This window comes from Marmota marmota, unplaced genomic scaffold (assembly GCF_001458135.2).
Source record: "Marmota marmota marmota unplaced genomic scaffold, marMar, whole genome shotgun sequence".
In the NCBI taxonomy this organism is placed as follows: domain Eukaryota; kingdom Metazoa; phylum Chordata; class Mammalia; order Rodentia; family Sciuridae; genus Marmota; species Marmota marmota.
The window spans coordinates 11,319,053-11,335,795 of NW_025999880.1; the positions used below are offsets into that span (position 1 = coordinate 11,319,053).

A 16,743-nucleotide genomic window follows, 5' to 3' on the forward strand; every position below is an offset into this window, starting at 1 on the left:
CTTGAGAGAATGCAATCTCAGTGTTCCTAACCTTTGGGCTTTTCCCTGGGTAGGTCAAATCTGGATTTTCATGTCAAATTCACCAATTTCTAAGTGTTTTCCACTAATTCCAAAAATTTTAAATGTGTTCGCAGGCTCTTAAAACCTGCTCCATGCCCAGATCTGGCCCACATGCCACCAGTTACAGCCCTTCTGTATGATGTAATACCTTTGTGTTTTTTAGGTACCGGGGATTGAACAGGGGCACTCTACCACTGACATATATCCACAGCCCTCTCCCCGCTTTTTTTGAGACAGGGTCTTGCAAGGCTGACCTCAAGCTTGTGATCCTCCTGCCTCAGCCTCCTTAGCCACTGGGATTACAGTGGGATTACTGTGCCTGGCGATGTGATACCTCTTTGATGGCATGTTCCTCTCCCTGTCTAGTGCCTACATCTCTGTGCTGTCGTAAAGCTCAGTCTGAATGACCTAAGCCCAAAGATGGCTCTTGTCCACCTCAGCCTTACCTGCTGGTCCACACCCACAGCATCCAGCCCGTCATACATGATGTCTACCCAACCATCCTTAGATGCCAGCACAAACAGGGACATCAGGGCCTGGAGGAGGGGATGAAGAGGAGAAAGAGACAGGCCTTTGAAATCTAGAATGTGTGGCTGAATCATCCCATCTGCCCCCCAAAACGCCTCCTGGCAGCAGCGTGGGGTATCCCGGCCCTTGAGAGGTTCAGCTGGGGTCACTCCAGGACTTAGGTGTGCTCTCAGTCCCAGGGCTCCATGGCTGGTTCAAAGCCATGAGAGATGAACACAGCCTCTGAGCCCAGCCAGGTAGGGTGAGAGACCCTGGGACCCTTGGAATCCAAAAACAGTAGGGGCCTGAGAAACAAACCAGAAAAACTGAGTGAGCTACTTCATTGTCTACATTTCTTTTTCTGCAAACGTGGAGCGAAAAGGAATCATCTTAACCATATGTGGCCTAACCACGTGAGCAAATGTGCACCTCACATAGACTATTGGCCCCATGGAGATATGATTATGACCCCACTTACCAGATGATGAAACTGAGGCCTCAGAAGATCACTGACCTGACAGCCATGGTGCCAGGACTCATACCTGTCCCCACCTCCACATGTCCTTTCTGCTCTGCCATGCAGCACTGTGACCCTGGGCAAGATCCTTACCCTCTCTGAGCTTCCATTTCTGTGTTCTTGGGGGGATAAGGCTTTGTGGGCTAACTCACTGGGGCATTTGAGATGGACTGAGCTTTACGACCTGCTGGTGGTTAGACAGCCAGGGCCGCGCTCCCCAGGGCTACTCACCTTCAATCAAGCCAACATGTCTCATCAACGTGGACTCGAGTCCCTGCCACTCCTCCCCCACCTCCCCACCTCTGATCCTGGGGCTCACCTGGCCCAAGTTGTCAAAGTTGTACTTGTGCCGGACCCACCGGTAACTGGCCTCGGCACAGTCAGATTTGTTGGTGATGTTCCTGGTGTCCTCCCCCTGGCACACGAAGAACTTCCCTTTGAAGAGCTACACACACACACACATGTCAGGGACAGAAAGAAGTGAGCTGTGACCCAAGAAGCCAGGACTCCCTGCCCCATCCCCACCCCAACCCTGGGGCCTACAGGCTCTGAGAACACCCTGGGGGTGCTCCACTCTAGGGTCAGTCAAGTCAATGTCCTTGATGGGAACTTCCCCACAGTCACCCCCTTTCTGTTCCTAGAGAGGGAAGACAGGGTAGAAGTGTGTGGGGGGGCAGCCATTCCTTTTCTACCAAGGCTAAATCAGTGCTGCTCCAAACAGGGCCCCCATTAGTGTCACCTGAGAACGTGCTAGAAATGCTCCCTCTTGGGGCCCCCCAGACGGAATCAACCACACCGCTGGGGGCAGGGGCAGCAATCTTTCCCCCAGCTGCCTAGGTAATTCTGACACACACTCAGGTTTGAGGACCACAGAGCTAGGTGTTTTATTCTCATGGTAACAATGGTGGGGGGAGTAGGAATTATCAGCTCCACTTTGCAGGTGAGAAAAACTGAGGCTCAGGGACATTAATGCACTCATATAACCAGAGGATGGCAGAAAAGGGGCTTGAACCCTGGTCTGTCTGGAAAGCTCACTCTCATTCCAGTGCAGACCACACCATGACTGCTTCGAGGGAAAGGGATTTGAGGGAAGGGAGGATCAGGAGCCTGAACCACCTGCTTGGGAAAGACCCCAGATCCACTGAAATGTCCCAGGAACGGACTCAACAGTGGTCGACTTTCCTAAGCCAGGGAGACTGTGAAGTGGGGAGGGGGGAGGCCACCGGGCTGTGTGGGGGTTGGGGGTCAGGCAGAGAGGCTCAGTTTTGGCAAAGGCAGCCTGGTCCCTGGGGCTAGAGAATTTCTAGGAAACCAGGGAACAACCCTTCCCCAGGGCATAGTGGACATCCTAGGAAGCTAAAAAAGAAGGGAGGGGGGAGGGGGTGTTAGACACCCAGGAGCTCCCACGCTGCCCCAACAGCCAGCTGTCTACCCTGCAGCTGGAGTGGGGAACACTGGAAGACAAAGACAGGGCGGAGGGGCTCCCTGGTCCCCAGAAGCGTCTGATGGATCCTGCAGGCAGCTCTGGCTCTGTCTCCTCTGAAGCCAAGTTTCTCCCTGGGCCAGGAGCCAGGTTTCCCCAGCAGCCCTACTTCCTGCCTTGTCTGGGGTCTGCACCCGCCCGCCTGCCAGCACGCTGCTAACCTGGCCCAGCTGTCTGGGCCCTGGATCTCCAGGCCTGGCACGCAGCCCGCCCTGCTCAAGTGGGGAAGGAAGGGAGGAGATCCCGGAGCAGACCTGGGCCAGCCAGCGTCTGCAAGCTGAAGTGCGCTGGGAGCCAGGGACAGCAGCCTGCAGCTACCAGGGGGTTGAAGTCTCTCTGAGGCTGGGCCCCCTTTGGGGCCTTCTTCTAGGTTCTCAGTTTTCTGCAAAATGCCCAGGAACCGAGGGGCCCAAGGCCTAGGGCCTGGAGGTAAGGGTTCCTGTTTATTCCTTTTTGGAATAATGGTGGAAGCAACTTGAAACCCAGAACCCTGGGGCCAAGACAAGGGCACTCCTCAGGCTCTTGCAGACAGAGACCGCATACCTGCACCCCCAGGATGCCAAAAATGATGAAGAAGGCACAACAGATGACCACGATGTTGCCGATGGGCTTCAGAGAGGACATTAGCGTTTCCACCACCAGCTTCAGGCCCTGGGCTCGGCTGATTACCCTGGGGAGAGGAGGGGCTGCAGTTAGAGGGGCTCCCAGGCTGGACACTCCCTTATCCCTTACCCTGTTAGGACTGTTCCCCACTCCCAACCTTGGCTCACTGTCCTGTCCTGGGCTCTGGTGGAGGGAAGAGTTCTGCTCCCGAGCTCACCGTGCAAAGTAGAGTCTTCTCTTCATGGGGCCCCTGCCCTGAGGACTCCCACCCGCCATCTCTCCAAACAGGTTGCAGACACCCCCGTGCCCATATTTCCACCTCCATTCCCAGGATGTCCAGTGTATATTCCCTGATCAGGCTGGGAGTGGGGAGGACTCGACTCGAGGGAGGAGTTCCACTCCCCAGGGATGCAGTGTGTTGTGGGGGGACCAGGACGCCAGCTCATAGAGGCAGGCAGGAAGGGAAAGAGAGGGGGAGGTGGGTTGTCACAGGAAAGCATCACCATTAAGTCAGTACCATCCCACAGGGGAAGGCTCCAAGCTGAAGAGCGGTGACTGCGGGACCAGGGAGGGCTTTGGGAGGGTAGACTGGCTGCCAGGAGAAGTGTTACCTGGGGGAGGGGGGGTGTGGGACCTCTGAGAGTCACAGAAGGTGGAGGAAGCCAGCAAGAGGAAGGGGCCACCTCAGGGGAAGGGGTAGAGCATCACCCCTGAGGGCACCACTTAAGGGAGAGCTTCAGCTGGAGGCCACAGGGGACCTGCCTATGGTTCCTCATAATGTGCCCCTTACAAGGGTGTAGTCATGACTCATCTTGTCACAGAAAGTGGCCCTGAGGAATATGTCACATTGGAGAGGAGAATAAAGAAAAGAATGGGTGTGTCTTGGAGGGAAATTACCAAGGATATATATACATACACACACACACACACACACACATACACATTTCATATACATGAAATGTGTGTATATATATTTTTTACTTATTTATTTAATTTTTTTTTTGGTACCAGGGATTGAACACAAGGGCTCTGCCACTGAACTACATCCCCCGCCCTTTTTAAAATTAAAAAATTTTGAGACAAGGTCATGCTAAGTTGCTGAGGCTGGCCTTGAACTTGTGATCCTCTTGCCTCAGCCTCTCAAATTGCTGGGATTACAGACATGTGCTACTGTGCCTGTCACCAAGGCCATAATTTGTTGTCTGGGGTGGGGTCACAGGAGGCAGGGTTTATGAGGTCTTTGGTCCCACTGCAGGGAGGGGGGGTTGCTGGTGGTTAGAAGTGTCCCTGAGGAGAATGCATTGCTAGAGAGGGGAGTGTGGAATCTTCGGGGGTCGGGGGGGTCACCTGAGCGGGCGCAGGGTCCGCAGCAGCCGCAGCACCCTCAGCATGCCCAGGATCTTGGTGCCGCTGTCAGAGACCATGGACACCAGGATGTCGATGACAGAGATGAGCACCAGCAGCCCATCGAGCACATTCCAGCTGCTGCGCAGATACGCCTGCTCCCCGAAGCACCAGCCCAGTGCCACCACCTGGGGACAGGCACCGTATCGCTGTTACCAGCCACCCTCCCTGCAGTCCCCAATCCTGCCCGCTACTGTGGCCAACCCTCCCACCCTCAGCTAGTTCCACTGTCTCCAAGGAACTAGAGGGCCCAAACCAATGCCCATCCCCGTCACCTTCACTGTCATTTCAGCCAGAAAGACCGCAGTGAAGACGTAATTGGAGAGGGTCAGGAAGATGCGTTCCTGCAACAGAGAGGGGGAGGCACCATGAACTCCCTTCCATGGACCAGGTCTGCTCTCTACACAGAAGCCAAAAAGTGCTTCAAACATTTGATGCAGAAAGATGACCCCACCCTCCCCAACAACACATCTCCCACACACTTCTGTCTGTCTCTCTCTCTCCCTCTTTTTCTCTCTTTCTCTCTTACACACAGCCAATGCCAGGTCCTGGCCCTACTTGTAGCTCTGTAGACAGTCTCGCCCCTGCCCTTGAACAGATCTCCCCCGGCCACATAGCCCAGAGGGGAGTCTGTGCCACAGTTCTCTTATCCAAGTCCCAAATCCCAGGCCCTATTCTCCCATTCCTTCCTTTAAACTGGGGCAGGAGTCAACTTGATCTCTGACCCCTGCCTGCCATCCTATCCTTCTCACTTGCTTTCCTGCTGTGTGCCCTAGAAACAGAGCAGCAGACAAGCTGGGCACCTGGGTACAGACTGTGAATCCCCAGGAACCATATTAATGCTGGGCACGGGTCCCCCAGTGCCCTGGTGTTGCCCATGTCTGCCATGGTGTCTAAGGCCATTCCTGGTGGCCAAGAATGGGGTGCAAAGAGCTCAAGAGGCAGCGAGCAGTGGGAGCATGAGAGAGTGCAAAAGAGAGAAAGAAGGAAAGGAGAAGAGCAGGCAGTGACCCAGCGGGAGATGGAGGAGCTGAGCAGAAGGTGGGGAGACAGTGACCGGGAGCTCCGTGCAAGAGGCGGCCAAGGAGGGTGTATGACCAGCCCAGGAGGGGTTTCCCAGGGCTGGTTCTCCCTCGTCTACCTAGTCCAGGGCCCTAGGCCGGCCCCTCCATTCCTCAGGTTCCCTGCGTCCCCGTCCTGGCCTGACAGGGCCACCCTCATGGAAAACAGAAGCCCCAGCATCCCTGAAACCCAAACAATGATGTGGGGGCAGCCAAGAGGGGAGGAAGGACCTCTGATGACCTCCAAGCAAGTGCAAAATGCTGTGAGGGGAAACAGGGCCACCCTCATCCCACCCTTGTAGGACCCAAATGGTTGCCGGAGGGGAGAGACTCTGATGCCAGGCGAGGGAGGACAATTCCCAGAACCAGCTGGGCTGGGCCCATCCCAAAGAAGGGAGGCCTAGGCAGGATGCCCAGCACTTGGGCCTCTCCTGTTCTCCTGAGAAGGATTGATAGGTTCACAGCCAAGCAGAAGTGACCAACATCCCCCCTCCAGCCCCGAAAACCTACGTGCTTGTGACCTGGCAGACCACAGGGAACAGAGTGCAGCTCCCCTGTCCTGCTCTGCATCACCCATGGCACAGACTGGGCAAGACCTCTCTCAGCAGTCACAGAGGAAACTGAGACCCTCGGTTGGAAGCAAGACCACTCATCCCACATAGGACAGTCTCAGTTTGGTCACCCCAACCCCGTGGGACGCACACACTTGTGCCTCCCAAGCCTCTGGCTCAGAACATGCTGTCTGTCATAGCCTAGGGTGTGGTGGAGCACCCAGCTGGGCAGTGTGCCAACAGAGGGGAAACTGAGGTAGGGGAGAAACACAGGAGGCACCCTAGGGGTAGGACCAGGAGCAAGGGCTGGAGTCCAAGAGACCCATGGAGAGTCCTAGCTCTCTCCCTCCGGGATGTGTGACCCTGGGCAGGCCGGTGGGCCTTGCCTCTTTCGCTTGTTTGCAGCGCTAACCCAGGAGGGGCCTGGCACCAAGCAGGACCCAACAGCCGTGTCTCCAGCTCTAGTGACTCACAGCGCTGTGGGGGTCGATTTTGGGGCGCTCCATGGCAATGGTGATGCAGTTGAGGAAGATGATGATGAGGACCACGTGGTCGAACATCTTGTGGGTGATGATCCGGTGACACAGGAGGCGGAACCTGCTCCAGAATAAAGGCCAAGGCTGAGGGGAGGAGGTGGCACCTGCAGCCCCCACCCCTGAGGGCTCTCCCAGTTGGAGGCCACCTCCCCAGGCCTTTCACTCATGCTCCCAAGGCAGGTGCGACTCCTAGGAGCCCTGGATAGCCCTGCAGGGGCTCCGCCAGAGCTCCCGACCTACCTCGACTGAGGAGGAAAGATGTAGGCAGACCAGGAGTCACGCTCGCGGCAGCAGGCAGGGAGCCGGGCTCGGATCCAGGCTCGGATCCTCTCCCCTTTGCTCTGTGGAGGGGCACTGGAGCGTGAGCAGGAGCGGGCCTCCCAGGCCCCCCACTCCTCAGCAGCTCCAGGCCCCGCATCTGGTCCACCCTCCCCCACCTCTGCCCAGCCGCTGCCTTGCTTCTCTTCCCTTATTACTAACTCTACCTCCAGTCTCTAAGCCACGTGGGTTCCCCTCCCCTGAGCATTGCCCCCTTCTCTGTGTCCCCTTCCTCCCCTGCACCCCTTCCAGAGAGCTCCACTCTTCCCATCCCTGCCTCCAACCCAGCCCCCTGCCTGCCCTCCTCCTTCCCTCCCTGCTGGGCTTGGAAGCTGCATCAATTATCAAACATTGTACTCATCCCAGCTGCCTGCTCAGACACACCTGGGCAGAGGAGACACTGACCCTTCTCCTCACGTGCTAACCCTGCATCCCGGGTCCTGCTGCCCATCCATCCCCAGGGTAGAGGGTGATGAGGGTTTGGGGGAGGGTGGATGGGTAGGAACAGGCTGGAAATCAAGGCTTGTGATCAGGACCAGGGAGGGGGGGACATCAGTTTAGAGAGATGAGTGATGGGTCTTTCTGAGTCACAGGGGGAGGGCCATGAAAGATTCATACACATCTGCCTGAAACCATTCATATCCACCAAGGACGGCAGAGCCGCAGTCCCAGGCATGACAAGGACCTGGGGCTCAACAGGGTGGTAGAGAGGACAAAAGGGGCTGCTTAGAGGCCAGCTCAGCTTCCAGGGCTAGGCACCTCTAGAGACCCCCTGGGCTTGGAATGGCAGCACACACCCTGCCAGGCCAGGCACAGTTGCCCTCTCTCAAGGTTGGGTGAGGGGTCGCTGTGCCCAAGGGGGCCTTACCAGGTTGCCCTCATCATCGGCGTCATCCCCATCCAGTGGAGGGTCGTCGGGCCGCAGGGCCCGGGCCAGGCGCCCAGAAGCCGACTTGCCATTGCAGTCCTGGTGCTCAGAGGCAGAGCTGCGACCGCTGGCTGTGCGGTGCAACCCCGGCACTTGCAGTGTATCCGGCAGGTCAAAGGAGCTCTTGGCTTCCCGCTCCAGGGAGCCTCTGTGGTGACGGTCACTGCCCACTGGACTGGCCCGTTCCTCTTCTGAGCTCTCCTCCTCATCCTGGCTCTCTCGGCCCTCCCCAGACAACAGGGACCTCCGCTCCCCACTTGGGCTCCTTCGCTTTAGGCTGGGGGCGCGGCCAAGGCTGTTCCGGCTGGAGCGCCTGCTGGTCCAGCTGCTTGCTGCGCTCCAGGGGCTGTGTGGAGAGCTGCGGGCACTGGGCTGGGGGTGGGCAGAGAAGGAGTGGCCTCAGCTATGGTCACTTCACATGCACCCCTCTCCTATGAGCCTCCCTGTCACAACATTGGGTGTAGAGGTGGGAGCAGGAGCTCTGGATTTAAATGCCTGGTTTCAGACCATGGCTCACCCCATTCAGCTGCATGACCTGAGGCAAGTTCTTAAACCTCCCTGTGCCTCCATTGCTAAAACCAATATGGCAATAACATTTGTTCCTCATTTAGTTGGTAAGAGAAGTATTATCATCGCTGAGAGGCAGTTTAAAATAATAGTGAGAAGAAACTCAAACAACTCAATAGCAAGAAAACAACCCAATTAAAATAATGGGCAGAGGACCAGAGTAGACATTTCTCAAAAGAAGACATTCAGGGCTGGGAATGTAGCTCAGTGGTAGAGCACTTGCCTAGCATGAAGAGGCCCTGGGTTCCATCTGTAGTACAAAAATAAAGAAAGAAAGGAAGAAGAAGGAGGAGAAAGAGGAGGAGACATAACAATGACCAGTGGCTTACAGGTACAGATGAAAAAGCTGCTCAGTATCACCGATCATCAGGGAAATGGAAATTAAAACCACAATGAGATATCATCTCACACCTGTAAATGGCTATTATCAAAACAGATGTGGAGAAAAGGAAACGCTTGTACACAGTTGGTGGGAATGAAAATGATTATAGCCACTATGGAAAAACAGTATGGAGGTTCCTCAAAACTAAAAATAGAACTGCTGTAGGATCCAGCAATCCTACTCCTGGACACATATCGAAAGGATCTGAAATCAGTATGTGGCAGAGACGTCTACACTCCCAGTTCACTGTAGCCCTGTTTACAAGAACAAAGATATCTGATCCAAGTATCCATCCACTGAGAAATGGATGAAATGAAAACACAGCACATGTGCGTGTGTGTGTGTGCGCACACACACACACAGAGGAATCTATTCAGCCGTTAAAAATTTAAAAATTCTGTTTTTCACATTGACATGGATGAACCTAGAGGATATTATACTAAGTGAAATAAGCCAGGCAACAGAGACACAAATACTGCACTATCTCACTTATATGTGGAATCTAAAAATGTTGAACTCATTCAAGTAGAGTAGACTGGTGGCTCATAGAGGTTTAGGAGACGGGATGGGAAGATCTCAAAGAGTACAGAGTTTTGCTGGGTGTGATGGCGCACGCCTGTAATCCCAGAGGCTTGGGAGGCTGAGGCAGGAGGATCATGAGTTCAAAGCCAGCCTCAGCAAAAGCAAGGTGCTAAGCAACTCAGCGAGATCCTATCTCTAAATAAAAAATGGGTATGTGGCTCAGGGGTCAAGTGTCCCTGAGTTCAATCCCTGGTACCACCCCCCCCCCAAAAAAAAGGTACAGAGTTTCAATTAGACAGGAGGAATACATTTTTGAGATTTACTGCAATAACATGGTGACTATAGTTAACAATGACATGTGTATTTTTCAGAATTGCTGAGCACAGGCTCAACACAGGGCCAGGGGAGAAACATGGCCTGAGTAGATTTTAGACGTTTATAACCACACAAAAGTACACGAGGTGATGGACGATGTCAACTAGTTTGACATTATCACTCCATAATGTATACATGTATCAATACGTCACAACAATATGTACATCCCATAAATATATATGACGATTTGTCAATTAAAATTAAAGTCTTAAAAATTAAAAATAAAACAATGGTGAGAGCATGGGCTCTGGCACCAGCCTCCAGGACTATAAGGCTGGTTCTGCCACTCATTTCAGCCATCTGAGAGGCAGGTCCCAGCTGTAAAATGGGGACAATGATGGGACCCACCTCCTAGGGCTGAGTGAGGATTAACTTCACCTAGAGGCTTCTGAGCAGGGTCTAGAGCAATGTCTGGCACAGAATCAGGAACTAAGTGAAGGTTTGATTATTCTGACAAGGTATGAAGGAAGCAGGAAAGGAGGAAGCGGCATCTGCCCCCGTTTTACAGAAGAGGCTCAGAGAGGTTGAGTTTTGCCAAGGTCACTCAGTGAGAGGACTGAAGAGGCAGGATTAGCACCCTGCTCTTTGGCCTCCAAAGCTAGGGAGCCCTCTTTGTCTGCACGGCCAGCCCTGACTGCCCTGGGGTTTATCTAGGTACACCCAGGCCTTGCCTGACCCATGGCTCTGGAACGGTTCCCTTGGACCCTTCCTCCACTCTCTCTTCCTCCGTGGACCTCCACCACTGGGCACCCCGTGAGCTCCCTACCGGTGACTTCATCTCGTGGACCGCCCCTGGTTCCGCAGACCCACTGCTGCTGGTGCGGCGGGAGCTGGGACCCAGTGCCTCGCCCAGGCCCGTGCTGGAACTCTTGGGCAGCGACATGGGTGTGGCAGCTGTGTGGATGATGAGAGGCGGCAACAGGCTCTTCTGCAGTTCAGGGTGCTCGCCCAGAGACACCACTACAGGGGGAGAGAGGGAGAGAGCCTGAGTCCACTCAGGGCTGCCCCAGAGCAAGGGGCTGCACCCTCAGGAGAGGTACTCACGGGCCAAGCGCTTCTTCCTGTCCCCATCGCCATCCACGCTGGGTGAGAAGAAATCGGGCTCTGACTCGGATTTGGTGGCATCTCCCTAAGGTGGGGAGCAGTGGGCCATTAGGGCCCTGGCCAGGCAGAGGTCATCGGGATGGACCAAGGTCTCCCTCTCTTCACATACATACACCACACACACACACATATATATATATATATATATAGGCCACAGGAACCAGCAACCACACAGGAAGCATGCACCGGTGCAGGCCAGACCACCCAGGCTCGGGCCCAGGGCTCCCGTGACTCTGCCTCCCACCAGCCACCCTGTGAAAAAGGCCACGGCTATCCTGAGCCCACAGCACTACCAGCCTGACTGGACTGGCACCAAGTCTGGCTTCAGGGAGAAGGGGTGGCTGGGTAGGCGGGTGACACAGGCTGGAGGAGCTGGGTACAATGATCACTAGAACCTCAATCCTGAAAGTCCACTTGAAGCCCCTTGCCTTCTCTCCATGGCTCCCCTCCCCTGAGCCTCAGACCCCAGGACCCTGGCAGGAAACTGAAAGACCCAGGTCAGAGCCGCTTATCCCCAGGTCACCACTTCAGTCCCTCTGCTCCTGCCCTCCACCTTCTTCAAGCCCTGGGCCCCTCCCTGGCCCCATTTTTTTTTTTACTTCTGTCATCTTTGGGATAGTTTTTTCTTCCTTCCTAGCAGGTCAGTAGGTTCCCCAGTAATTACACACTTCTCCTTAAGAAGTTATTAAAAAATACTTGATTGCTACTTTTGATAAGGACATAAATATTGGGTAATTGGTGTCTCGGGGGATCATTTTCATTAACTCAGTTTATATCCCTAACGAGGCCTTTAATTATCAAGTGGGATCTCCAGGGGGCTGCTTGGGATGAGCAGCACCATGGGGTCCTATGGGAATCCTGACTTTGCCCCAAATTCCAGTTCTGGTGCAGGAAAAGGCAGGGCACAGGCTCAACACAGGGCCAGGGGAGACACATGGCCTGAGGTAGCTGGCTGGGTGATTAGGGGACCAGAGATTCAGAGGTGGAATCTGAAATTCTGGTTCATTCGGGAACGTGCCATGCCCCATTCCTACATCCTTCAAGGACTTGTCCTGAGCTGAGGCAGTTTGTGGGGTCTCCGATGGGGTCCCAGGGAAGGGGATAAAGGGCAGAGAGACGGGGAAGCATGATGTGTGGCCACAGGTCTCAACTCCACGGAAGCCGAACATCTGGGACTCCTCCAGGACGCACACACGGGCTGCCGCACACACGTGCACACAGAGGATTCTAAGTCCCTTCCTTCTCCAGTCCATCCAGAGGCCTGGCAGGGACAGGAACATGCCCTTTGCAGGTTGATGGGGACAGAGGCAAGGAGGAGCCTCCCTTCCATGTCCTCAAGGGGAAGGGACTTAAAATCAAAGCAAACCTCACAACACCAATGACCACCACATCTACCACAGGTTGCACAGCAGTTGAGCGTGAACACGAGCACAGAGACACGGAGTTGCAGTGGAGGGGGCACGGGCGCAGGGGCATGCCAACTCATGATCGCGTACCTACCCCCTGGGAGTCGACAGGCAGCTGAATACAGCTTAACTGTCCACTCGCATCTTCCCGTTTGCTGATTTCCTACAGGGAGAGGGGGAGGCAGGGGAGGGCCGCTGGTCACAGGCTCGAGTGAGCCTTCAAATATCAGCAGTGTCCAAAGAGGAGGAAGAAGAGGAGGCTGCACACCCCACAGCAGGGGAAATGAGAGACACAGGGTGGGGAGTGGCGGGTGGGACAGGACAGCCTTCCAGAATTCAACCACAGGCCCCCAGGCCAGAATGAATCTGAAAGGTGAGGGCAGAGGCCACGAAGATGGGGTCCAGGGCAGGGAAGGATCAAGCCCTCAGTAATTAGCTACCATGCACAGAGAGTGTGCTGGGCAGAGCAAAACTGCCCATTAGCACAGCTTGCTTCCCTGACAGACAGGAAGTGATGCCACTACGACCATCTTACAGGGCCAACACCTGAGGTCAGGAGAAGTTAAGAAAATGGCTTGAATCATGCAGAGTAAGAAGGGGGTGTGGGCTGTGAACCCGCACATCCCGCTCTCCCTGGCTCTGGGGCAGCCGACAGGGGGAAGGGCAGGGAGGATAGGAAGGAGAAAAGGGCAAAAGCCTCAGACTGGGCCTCGATGAGGAGCAAAATCAGGCCTCATAATTTCTCAGACTCTGGGTCCAAGTCCCTTCACATCAGAATGAATCCAACTGCTCTGTGTGGGATGGGATGTGACAAGTTAACACTGGGATGATGGCTATGATGTTGTTTGGTACCAATTAATGGCCGCACACAGGGCCTGCTGCCTGTTCATTTAATTAAGTGTGTTGATGATAAATATACAGGAATTCAGGGCACTGCCCCCCTGCAAGTCAGAAAATCAACAGCCAAGCAGGCTCTATCCCCAGTGCCACCTCCTCCCCACCTCTTGGCATGGTGGCAAGGCCAGCAGGGGAGCTACCCTTGAGGTCTCCTGCTGGTGAAGTCCACCAAAATGGGAGCAGCCACCCCCTCCACTGAGGAAGGTTGTCTTATTTGTAAAAACAAACCAAAATAAAATTCCAGAATATCACAAAAGCAAACCTGCCTCCCCTGCCAGACCGTGGGGACTCCTGAAACCCCAGACCAAAGAGGGCAGGTGGCCGTGGAGGTGTCCAGGTCTCTGGCATTGACAGACAGCCCTCACCCATGGTACCACAGGCAGGACAATGGAACAGGAGGTCCAGGCCCTCACTTGCGCACTTCAGGACCTCACAGAGGCACTCAGGACCACAGCTGCTGTTCACCTCCAGGGAGGATCTCAAAAGGCTCCTCCACCCCATCCCACAGCTGCAGCATCACAGCCCAAGTCACCATGTTGAGGTGGCACCCTCCAGGAAAGGGCATTTTTATTCTGAAAGTTGAGGAGGCTGTGGCTCCCAGGGGCCCTTGTCAGCCCCCCATACTGGAGCAGTTCACAAGTGCCCAGCAGGGCCAGGGTGACCAGGCCAGGCACAAGGGCCAAGCAGCTCCATTCCCACACTCAGACATCACTGCTGCCTAGCAACCAAGCCAGCTCAGCTGCACTCGATTTAACAAGGTGCTAAGAAAGGCTGAGCAGTGAGGAGGGGGCTGTCTGCACTGGGCACCCCAGGACTGCCATGCCAGCTGGAGGGCAGTGAGGACAGGAACAGGCTTCAGGTACCTTCCATTTCCCTTCACAGAGTTCCACAGAAATTTTTCTAGAGAGGCTTAGCCGTCGGGAGCTGCCGCTTGTAAGGGGATAAAGGGACCAGTCCCTACTCAGCTTCTCCTCCTGCAGGCCCCGAGTGATGACCCAGAGTGGAACTATAGACACTCTGACTCTTAAGGGAACCCTGTGGCACCCTCAACTCTTCAGGGAAACCCCAAAGAAGCACCCCATTCCAGGGAGAGCACCAATGGCCCTCCCTCCCTGCAAGAAGCCCAGCCACCACCAAAGCCTCCTCCATAGGCTGCCCTCTGCCACCCAGCAGGGAGGAAATGCGATAATGGGTAACTACAGAATTAAAACGGAAGCGGGGAGAAAAGGCCAGTGTGGGACAGATGAACCCGCACCCCACCAGCCTGGCCTGGCCCACGGGGAACAGCCCTCCCTTGCAAGGCTGGGAAAGAGTCGGAAAATAGATTTTTGTTTTTCCACCGTGTGCTGGGTATTTATAGACCAGGCCGCAGCGGGAGTTTTCATCCGGGTCACCCGGAGAGAACTGGACCAAGAGCTTCTCCAGGCCCAACCTGGAGCATTTCTAGGTTGGGCCAACTTGCCCTGTTTGAGGTGCTAGGGTGATGGGCTAGACCTGGGGGCTTAGGTGGGAAGGGAGGCAGAGCTGAGGGCAAGGAGGGGATGCAGTCCTTGGGGCAGACACTGCACCCTGGCACAGCCAGGGCAGGATCAATGTAAATCAATATTAATTGATGACGCTGCCTGTGACGAAGGTGATGGAGTCTGGGCTGGAAATAGGACGCTCATCTCTGCCATGCCCGCAGCTAATTGGGCTCATTTCTCACCCTGGGCAGCTCAGCCCTGCCCGGGCTCTGGTGGCATCTTCATCAGCTCAGCCTGAGCTCAGATTACTTGCACGCAAGCCTCCCCCCCGCCCCCAGAAATTGTCCCCTCCCCCAGATGTCCCATAGAGCACTGTGCTTAGGGTCCAGCTGCACCGTGGGCCAACCCTGGCTCATTTGACCTGCTGGGGAAGGGTCTAGCTGGTGGAGAGAGCAGCCCACAGGTCACTAACCTATAACCCAGGGACCCCACCCAACTATACCATCTTCCACATGAGAACTGAGTGACCCCCAGCACCTCCCTCCAGCCACTCCCCAGGCCCTGGCTTAGTCTGGGGTGCTGCCTGAAAGACCTCCCAAGACCTCACAGTCTACAGCAGAAGGGGGAGGAAGGCTCAAGACAGGCAGTCATTCCTCCTGGAAGTACAACTGCCCTGGGCAAGATGAGATGGGCAGGGGGTTACCTCTGCCTGGAAGCCTTCCACTAAAATGGCGACAAGCAGATTAAAGAGCACGTAGTTGCCAAAGGTCATGAGTGCAATGAAGTAAAGGGCGGCCCAGGATGACGTAGAGGCCATGCCGTTGTACAGGACTTTGTTCCAGTCCTCCTGGGTCAGGATCTGTGGGCAGAGGGCAGGAGTCAGGGCTTTGACCAGGCACCCAACCTCCTCTGCTCACCCCCTGTCTTGTGACCCTCGCACCTGAAAGACGGTGACGATGGCCCAGAGCAGGGAGTCAAAATTCTTCCGGTCTGGTAGCGTGTCCCCATCCCGCTCAGATGCAAACTTGCAGCCAAAGAGATGCATGCCCAGGATGCTGAGGACACAGGGAGCCACAGACAGGGTCAGGGCCCAGCACTCCCCGCCCTAGGCCTCCAGCCCCACATCTGGCCTGCTAGCCAATGCTCACCTGAAGATGAAGATGAAAAGCATGAGCAGCATGCAGAAGGTGGCCACATTGTCCATGGTCTTCATGAGCACCACGAGCTGCCGCTGCAGCGCAGGCAGGAAGCGCACCAGCTTCAGCACCCGCATCAGGCGGAAAGTCCGCAGCACCGACAGGCCGCCCCCCTGCTGGCCCACAATCTCCCACACACTGCGGGGGAGAGGTGAGGCAGGTAGATTAAGCCATAGTACCTTTGTCTCCTGCCCTCCCTTTCAGAGATCCAGCACATGTGAGAGAATCGGCCAGTCCAGAGTGAGAGAAGGGGCATGGATGGGCCCTCTGGCCTCCAGGCAGAAGCCCCCAAGGTGGTCAGGATCCAGGTAATGGACCCAGCCCCCTCCACCCTCCCCAGGCCAATATCACCTCCTGGCATCAGGCAGCCCTCTCCCTAAATCTGGCCAATGCAATTGCTTCGAGATATGGAATATTTGCTTTGTTCCCTTTTAATGAAATCTAAAGCCAATTCCAAAAAGCAATAAAGCAGTTCTCCTGGCCCTGGGCCTGGGGGGCTGGAATACTTTCCCAAGGTCTTGAAAACCCTAAAGCAAGTCGCTGGTGTCTGAGCTGGTTTCCAAGCACTTTGCAGGCAGGGACAGCAGGCTGGGCCTCACTCCGCTTCCAGCTCCTCACCAAAGACAACTCCCCAATCTGCACCCACCCCAGGCCTAAGTAGGGTTGAAGACAAGAGAGGAGAATGGAGCCCATGAACCCCAGTTTCAGGAGAGCAAGATGTGGAGCAGAGTGTGGAGACCAGAGTCCCCTGCCCGGAGGGAGTGGCAAGGCCTGGGGGTCAATGGGGCCTGACTCCAGACTCCTTCCACCCCAGAAGAACAAGATGCATGGTCCTTCACCCCAAGCCACCTTGCTGGCATTCT

General features: G+C 55.3%; 1 protein-coding gene across 4 annotated transcripts in view; it reads right to left on the bottom strand.

Moving 5' to 3' along the window:
* The window catches only part of Cacna1g (calcium voltage-gated channel subunit alpha1 G), a 63,560-nt gene that overhangs the window by 18,445 nt on the left and 28,372 nt on the right, over nucleotides 1-16,743 (bottom strand). For all 4 annotated transcript variants that reach the window (XM_015495799.2, XM_048789029.1, XM_048789034.1 and 1 more), the window contains exons 11-23: nucleotides 15,833-16,018; nucleotides 15,625-15,739; nucleotides 15,388-15,543; nucleotides 10,859-10,943; nucleotides 10,581-10,774; nucleotides 7,909-8,340; nucleotides 6,963-7,063; nucleotides 6,660-6,783; nucleotides 4,850-4,918; nucleotides 4,518-4,702; nucleotides 3,111-3,237; nucleotides 1,404-1,529; nucleotides 507-596 (exon numbers count right to left, since the gene is read on the bottom strand). In XM_015495799.2, coding sequence (XP_015351285.2) covers nucleotides 507-596; nucleotides 1,404-1,529; nucleotides 3,111-3,237; nucleotides 4,518-4,702; nucleotides 4,850-4,918; nucleotides 6,660-6,783; nucleotides 6,963-7,063; nucleotides 7,909-8,340; nucleotides 10,581-10,774; nucleotides 10,859-10,943; nucleotides 15,388-15,543; nucleotides 15,625-15,739; nucleotides 15,833-16,018 — 1,990 coding nt within the window. The remainder of the gene's footprint in view (nucleotides 1-506; nucleotides 597-1,403; nucleotides 1,530-3,110; nucleotides 3,238-4,517; nucleotides 4,703-4,849; nucleotides 4,919-6,659; nucleotides 6,784-6,962; nucleotides 7,064-7,908; nucleotides 8,341-10,580; nucleotides 10,775-10,858; nucleotides 10,944-15,387; nucleotides 15,544-15,624; nucleotides 15,740-15,832; nucleotides 16,019-16,743) is intronic.